The sequence below is a fragment of the Ailuropoda melanoleuca genome, chromosome 7 (assembly GCF_002007445.2).
Source record: "Ailuropoda melanoleuca isolate Jingjing chromosome 7, ASM200744v2, whole genome shotgun sequence".
In the NCBI taxonomy this organism is placed as follows: domain Eukaryota; kingdom Metazoa; phylum Chordata; class Mammalia; order Carnivora; family Ursidae; genus Ailuropoda; species Ailuropoda melanoleuca.
Window position 1 is genome coordinate 50,321,053 of NC_048224.1, and position 13,442 is coordinate 50,334,494.

A 13,442-nucleotide genomic window follows, 5' to 3' on the forward strand; every position below is an offset into this window, starting at 1 on the left:
TATCAGACAAACTGTGTTAACATCCTGATACCCACACCCATTCTGGTACCCTCGAGAGTCTAGTAATGGTGCAAGCTATAATCATTGCTACCATCTACTTACTCTGTGCTAGGTGTTTAAATGCATGATCTAATTCTCACAATATTTCCATGTGATAAATATTATTTGTTATTCCCATTTTAAATATCAAGAAGCTCAGAAGGGGGTCAAGACTACAAAACAATAACAAAAACTCCTTTGCTAAGGTAGGATTCTTGAGAATTATTTTAAAGATACTGCTTTAAATGAATAATCTCAAAAAATCTGTAAGAAATTCTATGAAATGAAGTTAATTTTAAAAACTGACATATAATTAATTCATGTAACACAAAATACACCCTTTTAAAGTATTTATTTTAAAGTATATAGTCAGGAAATGAAGTTAATTTGAGAAACTCTGAGTCTGTTTCCCCATCCACAGAAGGACCATAAAATCACCAACAATCAGCCTTGCAGAGTTTATTCTGAGATTAAATAACATAAGGTCACAAAGCACCTGCACAAGATAGGCACTCAGGAAATGTTAGACTCTCTTCCCTACAAAGAAAATACAAACTTCTTATTATAATATAACTTTCCTGAGGGCAATGGTAGTAGCTCTTTTATGCAGTTGGTGATGAGCCCGTAATGAGCATCTTGAAAACACTGCTTGTCTCATTTCTCTCACAAGCCAAGAGAAGCAGGGAAGGTTTGGAAGCCCAGCACCAAGAATGTTACCTGCAATATAGCGGATCTCAGGTAAGCACATCATGAGGTCAGGAAAGCGGTTCGGCTGATGTGTGTATTTATATTCAGTGAAATCCTGGCAAATGTACCAATATCGCTTGTTCAACTGTTCCAGCTGTGAGGCACTGGTCAGACCCCTGATATCTGTGAAAAAAACCACACAGGAAAAGGAGGGGCTTTCTACTGTGGAAGAAACACCAGCTCCTTGAATATGTGCATCTTTCAATTAAAAGTTATTCAACATTGTCACAACAGGAGATCTTTTCTCTTTCTATCATGGAGGAACAAAACTCTGGATAAGGGAAGAGAAATCAGATAAAGAAGGAAAAAAATTATAAAGGACAGTCACTAGACTGAGACACTTGAGCACTAGGCTGTATCTTTCTCATCTTCCTACATAGCTCCCAGCACAGGGCTTGACACAAAACAGTCACCAGTGGATGTTGAACAACTGACTGAATAATCTACCTTTCACAACGTATCCCTTACAATGTCTTTAAACTGACCCTTTGCTGGAGCCAATCAGAAAGCTTGCTAATACCCGCACGTACTCACACATGGTCTCCTATGTGCTTCTGCTCATACTATTTATTCTCCCTGGGCTGTTACTCCAGCTTTTTTCTATATAGATTTCTCTCTCATTTATTTATATATAAATGTATGTGTGTGTGTGCATATATATATATATATATATACACACACATACCAACTCCTTTTTATACATGGAATATAAATATAACTTATCTATATAATTTATATATAAAATAGGATATATTCTCTATATAAATCTTACCCAGCCTTTGAGGCCCAGCTCAGATTTCTCCTCCAAGTAGCTGCTCCTGATCTCCCCCGATCTGAGTTTCAAGTAATGTGTCAAGTGTCATAAGAGTGTCAACATCTTGAAGCCAGGGACCTGGGATCTATTTTATTTAATGTCTTTAATGTTCAACACAGTGCCTGGTCTAGGGAAGGCACACGGAACAGCAGATAAATGAATGGAGAAGATAAATGAATGAATAGTGGAGAAGCAGCAGGAGGAGTAAGCAAAGAGGAGGGGATCAGAAGTCTCTGGACTAGGAAACTGAATACAGTAACAGAGCAATTTCAATGTCACAGGAAGCAAAACAGCCCAGTTCCACTGTGAGAACAGAGCGCTCATACACTACCTTGGAAAAAAGAGAATATAAATTCTCCTTCATATTCCAGGCACTAGTACCACTTTGCAGGTAATACCCCGCATAAACCCCATCCAGCATTCTTCTAATTAAAAGCCATGCTTGATACATGTTGTGTGAGTTTTTCTACACCCCCCACTCTGCCCTGAAAAGGCTGTCAGAACCACTGCCAGCCTGTCATAGATGTCTTATCTCCAATAGTTTCATCAGTCACCCTGCTCTTCTTCAGCCACTGGTAAACTTGGTACATATTTTAAATGACGCATGTACTGTCCTTGGTGTCTGTGTTTAAATGCATTAAAACTGACTAAACAAAGCGAATCCTCTTCCTTCCTCAATGAGTTATAGAGACTGTGGCATTTAGGTTTGAAGAAAAAAATCCAAAGCATGCCCTGCGTTATAGAGGGGCAGGCTGAGGAGAGCATAGGCCTTCTAGGATTGGTACCCACATAGTGTGACAGATTCTGTGTGACAGTCCTGAGGGCAAAGGGGTGGAAGGTGGTGTGTGAAACACGAGGGAAAATGCTCTCCAGCAAAAAAAAAAAAACTAACCCCACAAAACCTTTTCTCACCTCCAGCTACTTACCTTGATTTAAGAAGTTAATTGCTTTCATGCAAGCATACTCCTCATTGCTGACCTTTAACTGATGGAACTTGTGATACAGGTAGATGAGCCGCTCGATCACCTCCATCCCTTCATCACTAAATCTGGAGAACAGACAGAGGTGTGAGTGGGTTTTGAGACCAATGGAGGTCAAGGAAGGGAAGACAGAGGTGTCCTACAGCTTCTTAAGGCATTTAAGACAGAAAAGAGCCTGAGCCTGGGGGAAATGGAACCCAAAACCATTCTGAAGGACAGGTAGATGCATGGTTTGTCTAGAGGCAAGGCAGCTCATACAAGCTACTGTTCCTAAGGTCAGGTGGGGCCAATTAAATCTAAGTTCAAATCCAGTTCCAACATATAAAAGTTCTAAGACCTTGGGAAAATCACTTGACCCCTCTACGCTTTGAGGTTCTCTTTCGTAAAATAATAATGCCTGTCTGCTTGGGGTAACAAGGGCCAAAGGCTGTCTGAAATGTAAATGTGGAAAAATATGACATTATTAAGATACTGCTACAGTTGAGATGCAGCCCCCCGTATCAATGGCAGCTGCCATGGTGGCTCTATCTGAGCCTCTGCCATAGTGAAGAAAAAGCTGATGATTATATTTTTTAGGTTCACGGTTTCCAGCAGGGCTGAGGTTATGCACAATGAAAAATGTTACTGGCATCCCTGACTTTAGCTAGGGAGGAAGGGAAACATTAACTGAGCCTCCATGCTGTGCCAGTCTCTGTGCTGCGCACTTTATGTGCACTTTCTCATTTAATTTTCTCAGCTCTATGGGCTATGTGAGATTATCATTACCACTGTATAGATGAGAAACTGAAGTTCAAAGAGCAGAGGGGACTGGTCCACAAGCACACAGCTAGTTGGTGGCAGAGCTAAAACTTGGAACCTGGGCTAACTTCCCAAGCCTTTGGTTTTTCCAGTATCTAAGGACAGCACCATACTGTAGCAGATAAGCCTCAATGTGGACCATGCTCCTTTCTTTGGATTAGAAGTAAGCTCCTTGGGGAAAGATCAAGTTTTACAAAAAGGAGCCCCAGGTTAGGAGACCAATACTCTGGGTCATAGTGGGCAATACCTCATACCAGAGGTGGAGATACCACCAAACCAAGCAGGCAAAAAAGCTTAATGGGGAAGCAAGAGTTTGTAATAGCTGGGGTCAGGCTCAGCCTCTGCCCTTCTAGGAGCGGACTAAGGAGAGTTCCAGATAGGCCTTAGATGCGGCTCTGTCAAGGAGAGAAGATGCTCAGCCCTGGGACTACTTCCCGGTGTCATGTTCAGATCTGAGTACTGCAGCCCTATGCCAGGCAAGAAGTCCATATCTGGGCAGGGTGCCGAACACCTAGGGATGTACTACTGCTGTCTGGGCTCTACTGCCTTCTGCGATGACTCTGAAGGCTTTGCAAAGGCTTGGCCTCCTGGGCAAGTAGCACATTTTCTCTTCCTGGGGGGAAAGCCTGGCTCTGATTGGGGCCATTGGCATCTGCACTTCTCAAGCACCAGGGGGAGCTACAGGAGCAGTTACCCGCAATCTAGAGACTGACCTCTTTGCCTCAAAGCCCCATCACAACCTGGGGCTTCTTTCCTCCATTCGCTGACTTGAACAATGAGGGCTGACTCCATTTCTCTCTGTGCCTGGCCAATGGCTTTTACAACTTTATTAATACTTTCCCAAACTGGCTGATAGACAAATTTATACTGAATAACTACTATATAACCTTATCTACCATTCTACCCTTTGTTGAGTGTTCGTTACTTGCCAATTACTTTGTTAAATATTCTACACACATTATTTCACTGGATACTCCCAATAAATCTACACAATTGGTATTATAGCCCTCTTTGTTCACATGTGGAAACAAAGCTCAGAGAGGTTATTTACTGTGCCCCTACTGCATTCTATTTTACCTTTTTTTTTTTTTAAACTTTTATTTATTTATTTGACAGAGAAAGAGAGACAGCCAGTGAGACAGGGAACACAAGCAGGGGGAGTGGGAGAGGAAGAAGCAGGCTCCCACCAGAGGAGCCTGATGCAGGGCTCGATACCAGAACGCCGGGATCACGCCCTGAGCTGAAGGCAGATGCTTAACGACTGAGCCATCCAGGCGCCCCTCTATTTCACCTTCCTGACAACCTGTGAGATAAGTAATATCACCTGCACGTTAGGGATGAGGAAGCAAAAGAAGAGCATCTTGCCCACCCCAAAGGTGCACAGCAAATAAGCGGTGGTGGGGTGGGGCCAAAGTTTAAACCCAAGTTTTCTAATTCCAAGCCTCTTGCTTTCTCAGCACTACACTGTCCACTCCCTGTCTTGCTCTTAACTGGAAACTGGGAAAGGCTACCTCATGCCACCACAGGGGACCTCAGGAACTGTGTTCCCACAGCGACTCAGCCCAGGGCCCACCTCAATCAGGTGTAGGGTTTGCTGCAGTGCCTGCATGATACTGAGACATGCAGGAGGCAGTGGGCCTGGGAATGAAGAGGATGCCTCATCACAGGATTCTGATGATTACTTCTGTTCTTGAGAGGAAAAAGGTCTTGACTGTGAATTCCCTCTAGTATCTGCCTGGAGGGGTGGTGTGGGGAGGAAATGTGGTATGGCATCAAAAAGGAGGACGCAGGGAGAGCGGCAATGCCAGCATCTGTCTGTGGCCGAGCAGTGTAGCAAACAAAGATAACGTTCTCTCCCTTAATCAGCACCCGCTTGCCCCAAGTGCTCCCTCTGGCACTGCAGAACCTGCAGGTGTGTGGTTATCAGCCAGACCCCCAGCCAGCAGTGGGGAACTTACTGCTGGCTGAGTCTTGATGTGAGGGACACGAAGGAGCTCCCAAGTGCCTGGCGTGAGAATATGTCCCAAATCTGCCCTTTCTCTTGGGGACAGCACGTACCTTCTTTTCCACATTTCCTAGGACAGGCAACCATCACAGACCCCCGGCAGTGGTGGGGGGCTGGCAGCCAGCCCGGTAGCCCCCACTCAGTCTCCACAGCCCGACTGCAAAGCTTTCCTCCACACCCCGCATCCCACCCCTTGATAAACAAATTGTTCTCTGTTCCATGGGCCTGCTTTCTCCTGCAGCCGTTCCTCCTCCACATCTGCCCACTCCACAGTTCTAACGCCCCTGTATTCCCTGTCTGCAAATTATCAGCATTTAAAGCCAGAAAGTTGGACAAACACACCCATTCTTCTTCCAGGTTCCCATTACACAAGCATGCTGGGACAAAGAAAACATTCCTGCCAGGATCCCCCAAACCACTGGACCATTCAGTCAGCAATTGAAGCTGACACTATGTAAGTTATGTCCCATTAAGGGGGCCGAGAGGCCCAGTTGTCTCTTTTTCATTCAGCTAAGTGCACCTACCCCCAGGAGCAGTCATCAGCTTTAAAGGAATTGTCATCTCAACGCCCATGTAAACACTCCAAGATTGAAAGTAAGACTGCAACTCTAGGCCACATTCCAGAAAGTTGAACTTTTTTAGAAGGCTAAATAATTTAGTAGAGGGTAACAGTAAGGCTTCTGGGCTTTGGAGCACACTAGATCTAGGTGATAATCTCAACTTCATCTCTTTCTAGGTTTGTAGCCTTGAGTTTTCTCACCTCTCTGAATCTCATGCTCATCGGTGGAGCAAGGATAACATTAATGCAGTTGCTTGGGGCGGTGGTGAGGACTAAACAAACAATGTTTGTAAAGCACTTAAGATGGAATTTGGCACAATAAACAGCCCATAATTGTTAGCTATTATCATTATTAATGGTATCATCATCATCACTCCTGTTATCACAACAAAAAGAAAAGACTGTTTCTTGAAACTTACAGCTAGGGTGTGAGCAGGGAAGCTGGGAGGCAACTTTCCAGAGATCTGGCAGAAATGGAGCAGTGCTCACGAGATAGAAGTGCCCATTAAGGCCCATCTAGTGCAAGGCATCTTCTCTTGAGAGTGAAGGAGTCTTGATTAGGGCCAGGAGCAGTCACTGGCTGGTGCTACAATCTGCTTTAAATCAAATTCGCCCAGCTCACTGTCTGATAACAGCCTGATTAAGGAAAATGGGTACCATAAATTTGATTCAATATTTGAGACGAGAAAAGGAGATGGTCATGTATCATCAGGGAAAAGCCTTTTCATGACAGCAGGAACTCACTTGCACTCAAGAGTCGTGAAAAAGTAAAGGCATTTTGGGGGAGTGGGAGTAATGCAGGAGCAGGCAAGGTAAAAAAGAGCTATGGCCAATTACAGACTCCACACCCTGGGTTTCTAGCAGAGTAAGGAATGCTTTACTCTAATGTACCTGATTCCAGAGGTTCTCATACTTCCTTTTCCTCTGACCCCCTGGGCTCGCCGGCTCATGCATCTCAGGCTCAAAAGACTCCAAACCAAACTCAGAGTGGCTCATCTCTTCGCCTGCTCTTCTCAGGCTGCATTATCTTGGCTAAGAGAACTGGCACTCACCTGTCTGGCAGCATCCCCAACTTCTGCCTCACTGAAGTCCCACTGACTACACCTCCTTGTTATCTCTTAACTCTGTGCAGCCCTCTCTATTCCCATAGTCACTGCTGCCTTGTCCAGGCCTTGTTTTCTTTTACCTGGATTATGAAAAACCTCTTACCCAGCCACCATCCTCTGGTGTTGTCCATGCCAATCCACCTTAAGCTTTACACCCACAGGGATCTTTCTAAAATGATACCTGACCACGTAATTGCTCCACATAAAAACATCTTATGATTTAAGAGTATTTACATAATATAATCAAAATTCTTTTGATAGGCATTTAATGAATCTTTTTCTTTTTAAGATTTATTTATTTACTTTAGAGAGAGAGTGCACGTGTATGTGCGAGCAGGGGGCAGGGGTAGAGCGAGACAAGCAGACTCCCCGCTGAGTGGGGAGCCCAATGCGGGGCTCAATCCCAGGACCCTGAGACCATGACCTGAGCTGAAATCAAGAGTCAGACGCTTAACCGACTGAGCCACCCAGGAGCCCCTAGACTGGCATGTGAACACCTTCATGATCTGCCTTTTTTTTTTTTTTTAACCTTTTTCTCCAGCCATTTCTTCCCTCATTTCTTCTCTCAGATACATTCTCTCTATACCCTAATCCACAGGATTGCTTTTGGTTCCCTGCACAAACCAATCACCCAGGAACTCTAACTTCTAGGACTCTGTTTTATCTCCTGCCTTCCTCCTATTCTCTATAATCTACCTAGGAAAACCCACTTCAAGACGCAGCTTAAATGTCTACATTACCTGATTATGCAAGTAGAGGTCCTTACTCCCTCAGCTGTGCTGGCACAGTCCCTCATATGCCCCTCGATCTCCACCAGTATCCTCCTGGATTACAGATTGTTACCTGTTTCTATCTGTTTCCCAATCCCCTAAGCCAAGAATAGGGGCTCTCACCTCAGAGTCAGAAATCATGTCTGCATCATCTTGGTCCCAGCACCCCTCCCTCTGACACACAGAATAGGGTCCTAGGTACATGGGCGTGCAATCAGAACTAACATGTTGAAGTTTAACTTGTATTTTTCCATGGAAAGATTCCATATGCTTCTTACATGGAGTAGTAAGTCCTGACAACAAATCTATTTCTTATTCTCAGAACTAACACATGTTCTAGAATCAGCATTGTTCAACAGAACTTTCTGAGATGATGGAGATGTTCTGGATCTGCACTGTCTAATACAGTACCCACTAAGCACATGTGGCTAGTGAGCATGTGGAATGTGGTTAGTGCAAATGAGGATTGCTTTTTAATTTTATTTAATTTTAATTAACTTAAATTTAAAAAGTCACCCAAGGCTAGCAGTTAGTATACTGGACAGTAGAGCTCTACATTCTCCTCGGTAAGGAGCCTTCCTAGAAATAAACATTTCCTCACTAATTTACTGGCCTTGCCTTGCTCTTGGGGCTCAAGGGACTGGATACAGTGGGATGGGGTGCTTTATGAAGCTCAAAGCCACAAAGAGCCTTGCATGGCCAATGATCCCTGCCTACCTGCAGAGGGCCTGGGAAAACCCATCATTCTATAGGGACTAGAGCCCATAGATAGACTTTGTAGACAGCTCCAGGCTGCACTGGTGGATTCCAGGTGAACAGAAGCCAGGCGAACAGAGGCCAGACTCACTGGGCCAGCTCTGCAAACCCTGACAATATTAAAGCCTGCTGACTGCAATTCAAACACTCAGCTGGCCCAGAATCAAGGAGCAAGAGATATGAATTTGATGGAAACAATGAATTAAAGGCTCAAATCAGGAGGTTAGGTCATCTGTAAAATCAGATAGTCTGTTTATAGGACAAAGTATCAGCTGGGTTCAAAACTCTGTCATTTATAGATTACCCTGAAGCCAGTAAGCATCACTGAAAAGGAAATATCAGAAAAACAGGGGAGAGTGTCAGCATCCAGACTCCTCCCTCCCCGAGCTGTGCAAAGGGCCCCTGAGGGTCTTGGAGCTTTACTCTCAGCCTAACACTTAACCTGTCTTTATTCCATGGCAATTGGGTGATAGAGAAGAGGCACTTTGGTGTTGTGTAGAGAAGTGTGCGGGCTGGTACCCCATCCCTCCAGTTTTCATTGATGGGGGTACCTCTTCCTCTTTCTTGGTGTTCTGGAATCCCAAGACTTCGATTTTTTAAAACTGTTCAATAAAGGTGAATTACTGAAATGTCTATTTAAATGTGATTTAAGCTTTATTTTTCACGTGATAAATTAATAGGCCAGAAAAGTTGTATCAACAGATCCATTTGTCCTGATTTTGGGGTGTCACCACGTGCTGTAGGTCTTCAAAGTGAGTGAGTAAAAGATCTGTGCTAGACCAGGAGATTAGGATCCTGACCAAATAGGATGAGAAGTTATGCCAGAAAACATTGAAGAGAGCCGCTTGGTCTCTTAGTCCCATGCTGTTACCATCTCACTGCATCTCAGATGCAGTCAAAGAGCCTAAGCTTTGACATTAGGCAGGCATAGGTTCAAATCCAGGCTCTGGGTTCAAACCCAAAACATTAAAGGGCAGGTCTCTTTGAACTTCAGTTTTCTTATCCATAAAATAGGCATAACAACACCTATAATGCTAGAGGCTGTGAGAAAAGAATAAGAGTAATGTAAAATACTAAGCCCAGTGCCTGGCATATAGTAGGTACCATATCGACTTCTAGATCTTGTTCTTGAACTATAAACTATAGCTCAGAGGCCCTCACTTTATAGATGAAGTTTAGAGTTTAGGTTTTTGTATTTCTCAGATATATTATCTTATCTCAGTAATCCAGATGTGGTAAAATAATAATAATAATAATAATAATAATAATAATAATAGTGTAGCGCTCTGCTAAGGTTTGCTGCACAGTATCATTTATTTTTCACAACCACCTTGTTGGGGAAGTACTCGTAATTATCCCATTTTATAAATTCAGAATGTAGGAATCAGAGACTTGTCTATGGTTACAAAGCTAGTCAGTGGAGAGTAAGGATTCAAAGCCAGCCCTGTATGTGGCTCTAATTCCTATCCTCTGGAGTGTCAGTGGGGGCACTCCATCCCTACCTTGCAGGGATGACAATGGTTTGGTTGTGTGACTTCCTCTCTAGCCAACAGTCCTTACCTGTGTAGTTCTTCATCAGAGGGTGAGTACTTGGCAGTGACATCAGCCAGCTCCCCAAAGATCTGTTTGCTATAAACGGTGAGGGAGGACAGCAGGATTAATTCCTGCCAGGTAGAGCTCAGGAGGCACGTGTAATCCTTGATTGAGAGCTCGCAGAAGAAAGGCAGTTTCTTGATCCAGGCAATCTGCCTAAAGAGCAGCTCATCGGCCAGGCGGCAAAGCAGGGCAAACAGCTCTGCCTGAGTCACAGCGTACCTGGGGGTAGGGACAGTAGAAAATCACTTCCAGTGGCTAGAGGGGGAGGATGGGGGCACAGGGATGGGTACTTCTAAGAATTAAAAGGGTCTCTGGCAGTGGGTTCCTTGACTTTGATCATGGGTCTCCAGCTCCATTCAACTTAGTCTAATGATAAACAGGCAGGACTGGGGCCAGTAGCAAGCTCAGGGCTGGAGAAGTGGGTTTGGTGAGAATAGGCTGTAGAAAGGAAAGGAGGATTGGAAATTTGTGCGATTATTAGGGAATATGACTTTTAATGTTGGTGTCCACTAATGTTCCATGTGTTAGAGAAAATTCCATCATCCCTACACTAGTTTTGGCAATGAGAGCTCCAGTAGGGCAGATCTGGTGCCCACCTGGTACAGGGACTGGCACAGAAATGAGCCCGAGGCCATATGGCTGAAAGAGAAGAGAACAGGTTCAGACGTTTTTCCTGCTCTCATTGCACCCCCTGGTGGTGAGACTTCAGAAATAAAGTTGCCCAGCCCTTGTAAGCTACTGCTGAATGGAAGGAACGAGCATTTCTCATCTCTGAGCTGAATGAGACAGGGTTCCTGCTTTCGTTCTCTCAAGGCCCCTTGGCATGACTAGTCTCCACACCCCCACACCCAGGTTTATAAAGATTTTGTATGGCCTTCTTGTAAGTAGATCTTTGAATTTCCTCTTTTTTTTTTTTTTTTTAAGATTCTATTTATTTATTTCACAGAGACAGACAGCCAGCGAGAGAGAACACAAGCAGGGGGAGTGGGAGAGGAAGAAGCAGGCTCCCAGTGGAGGAGCCCAATGCGGGGCTCGATCCTGGAACGCCGGGATCACGCCCTGAGCCAAAGGGAGATGCTTAACGACTGCGCCACCCAGGCGCCCCTGAATTTCCTCTTCTGATATTGGAGACTAGCTTAAGAAATCTCGGGATACAAACCTTAGGAGGTCTAAGCCTGATAACAAACAGCCTATGCCTTAGGCCAAAGGATTAATGGATACAGCCAACCGGTGGGCCTAGAGGCTGAATCAGTATCTACTTAGGTAGAGCTGACAGAGGATCGACAAAAGTATTCCTTCCACCCACTCAGGTCTGCACACAGAGCACATGGCACCAGGCTACCAATGGGTACATTGTCTAGGGATGCAGACAGTCCACAACCAGCTAGTGCCTTGAATGCCTTGTTAATGAGCCTAGACTTGATGTATAATTATTCCCAGAATTACAGCTCATCTCCGGCTCAGAACCAGAGAAGCACTCAGACCACCTCAGGGCCTAGTCTACCTAGGCCCAAGCAGAAACAAAAGTCCTTTAATCCCAGTTCCCTAAGGATTGATAAACAGCCCCAACTCTGAAAAAAGATGCTCAAGAGAAAAACAAGGGACCACTGACTTCAAAGATAAATACAGATTTGTCCTCTGATGCTTGAGTCATTACTCATTATCCCCCTGACTCATTCCAAAGCCGAGGGTATTAGCAGCCAGGGACGAAGGTGGGTGTGGGGTAGGGATCATTTTGAAGTTGCAAGGGCTAAATGGGACACTCACCCATCTTCAATCAACATGGGCGTGCCCAGTGGCTCCAGGTCCTCGGCTGATACCAGCTGGTGAATCAGACTGTATGACTGGGGATCCAGGCTGCGAGCTTGTGGGGGCAGGAGTGGCGAGTGGGCGGAATAGCTAAAAAGGTGCGGTATGTATTGATAGTGTGGAGGCACAGACATCCCCATGTACTGCTCCCTGAATGCCATGAATCCATTTAGTTCCACAGACCTACTGAAGAGAAAAGTCTCATGTCAAGCAGAACCATGGCAGGTCTCCTGCCTGCTCAAGGTGGCTAAGGTGTTTTTAGGCCATGCAATCTGTCTTCATCAGGGACATAATTAATGGTTACATGCATGTCTCCCCCACAGACAGGGACTCTTTGCAGGTGTGTGTATGTGTGACTTATCATTGGACACCCAGGACCTGGTAAAATAGGTACTGAATAAACAGTGGTTGAATAAATTCTTTGTATAGGTGCCGCATTTGAAGAGATTTTAATGGATGCTCACAAACTATGATCCACAAAGGTGGGGGTATGTATTTTTTTACTGCTAGGAAAACTAAGGCATAGGGTCTTGCTAGGTCATAGAACAAATCCAGCACCTAGCAAGGAATCTGACATGGAATCTGGTAAAGAATCTGGCAAGAACTCCCTAAAAATTTAAAGGAAGGAACAAAAAAGGAACAATCAAACAAATAAAAGTTATAATAAAAATACCAAGAGAAAGGCAGATTCTTATCTTCGTCCCTTTCCTGGAGAAATCTAAACACTCTGTCACTTAAACAAAAATCCTCTGGCTTTAACTAGATGCATTTGCTGTAACGGGCTGACAAACTACAGCCTGTGGCCTATTCGGTAAATAAAGTTTTAATGGAACACAGCCACATTCATTCACCAAAATAATCTTTGGCTGCTTCTGCACTATAACGGTATAGGGCCGAGTAGTTGAGACCCAGACTGTGTGGCCTGCAAAGCCTAAAATATTTATTATCTGGCCTTTATAGAAAAAGTTGATCAATCCCTTTCCTATAAGAAAGATTTCTGCAAAAAGGAAATCTACCCTGGTAGTTGATGGCTACATTTTACACTTAACAACTAACTTAAGATAACATTCTTGAACCAAGAGTCTCCAAATTGGTATTCCATGATAACAGCAAATTTAATTAGCTTAATATTTCTCAGTTTCTTAAAATTTACAAAGTGAAAATCTTCACTTTTGCTGAGACAGAGAAATAACTTAATTCAATATTGTCAATGTGGTTTGTTTTATTTCCGTGATAAATGTGAGAAAAGAGCTACATTTAAAATGGTATTCTGTTAGGTAAAGAATGTATAGGCACAGATAGCAGCTATGTCACTTTATTAGCCTGCAGAAGAGACTGCTGACATTTTCAAGGTCTTTAGCAAAAAGTAGGCTGTGAAATGCTGCTTTGTGTCATCCTGGCCCCTACCCAGAGACTGAGGGAGCAAGAGTACAATGGCTGAGACAGACTGGCCGGGATACCCG

At 44.2% G+C, this 13,442-nt stretch overlaps 1 protein-coding gene across 5 annotated transcripts in view; it reads right to left on the bottom strand.

Moving 5' to 3' along the window:
* NR6A1 (nuclear receptor subfamily 6 group A member 1) overlaps positions 1-13,442 on the bottom strand; it is a 220,917-nt gene that overhangs the window by 5,382 nt on the left and 202,093 nt on the right. Inside the window, exons 6-9 of one of the 5 annotated variants that reach the window (XM_034664500.1) lie at positions 11,938-12,162; positions 10,135-10,389; positions 2,527-2,648; positions 757-909 (exon numbers count right to left, since the gene is read on the bottom strand). In XM_034664500.1, the coding sequence (XP_034520391.1) occupies positions 757-909; positions 2,527-2,648; positions 10,135-10,389; positions 11,938-12,162 (755 nt within the window). Of the gene's footprint in view, positions 1-396; positions 910-2,526; positions 2,649-10,134; positions 10,390-11,937; positions 12,166-13,442 lie in introns of those variants that run through there. The other 4 variants (XM_034664499.1, XM_034664502.1, XM_034664498.1 and 1 more) reach the window with 4 other exon arrangements.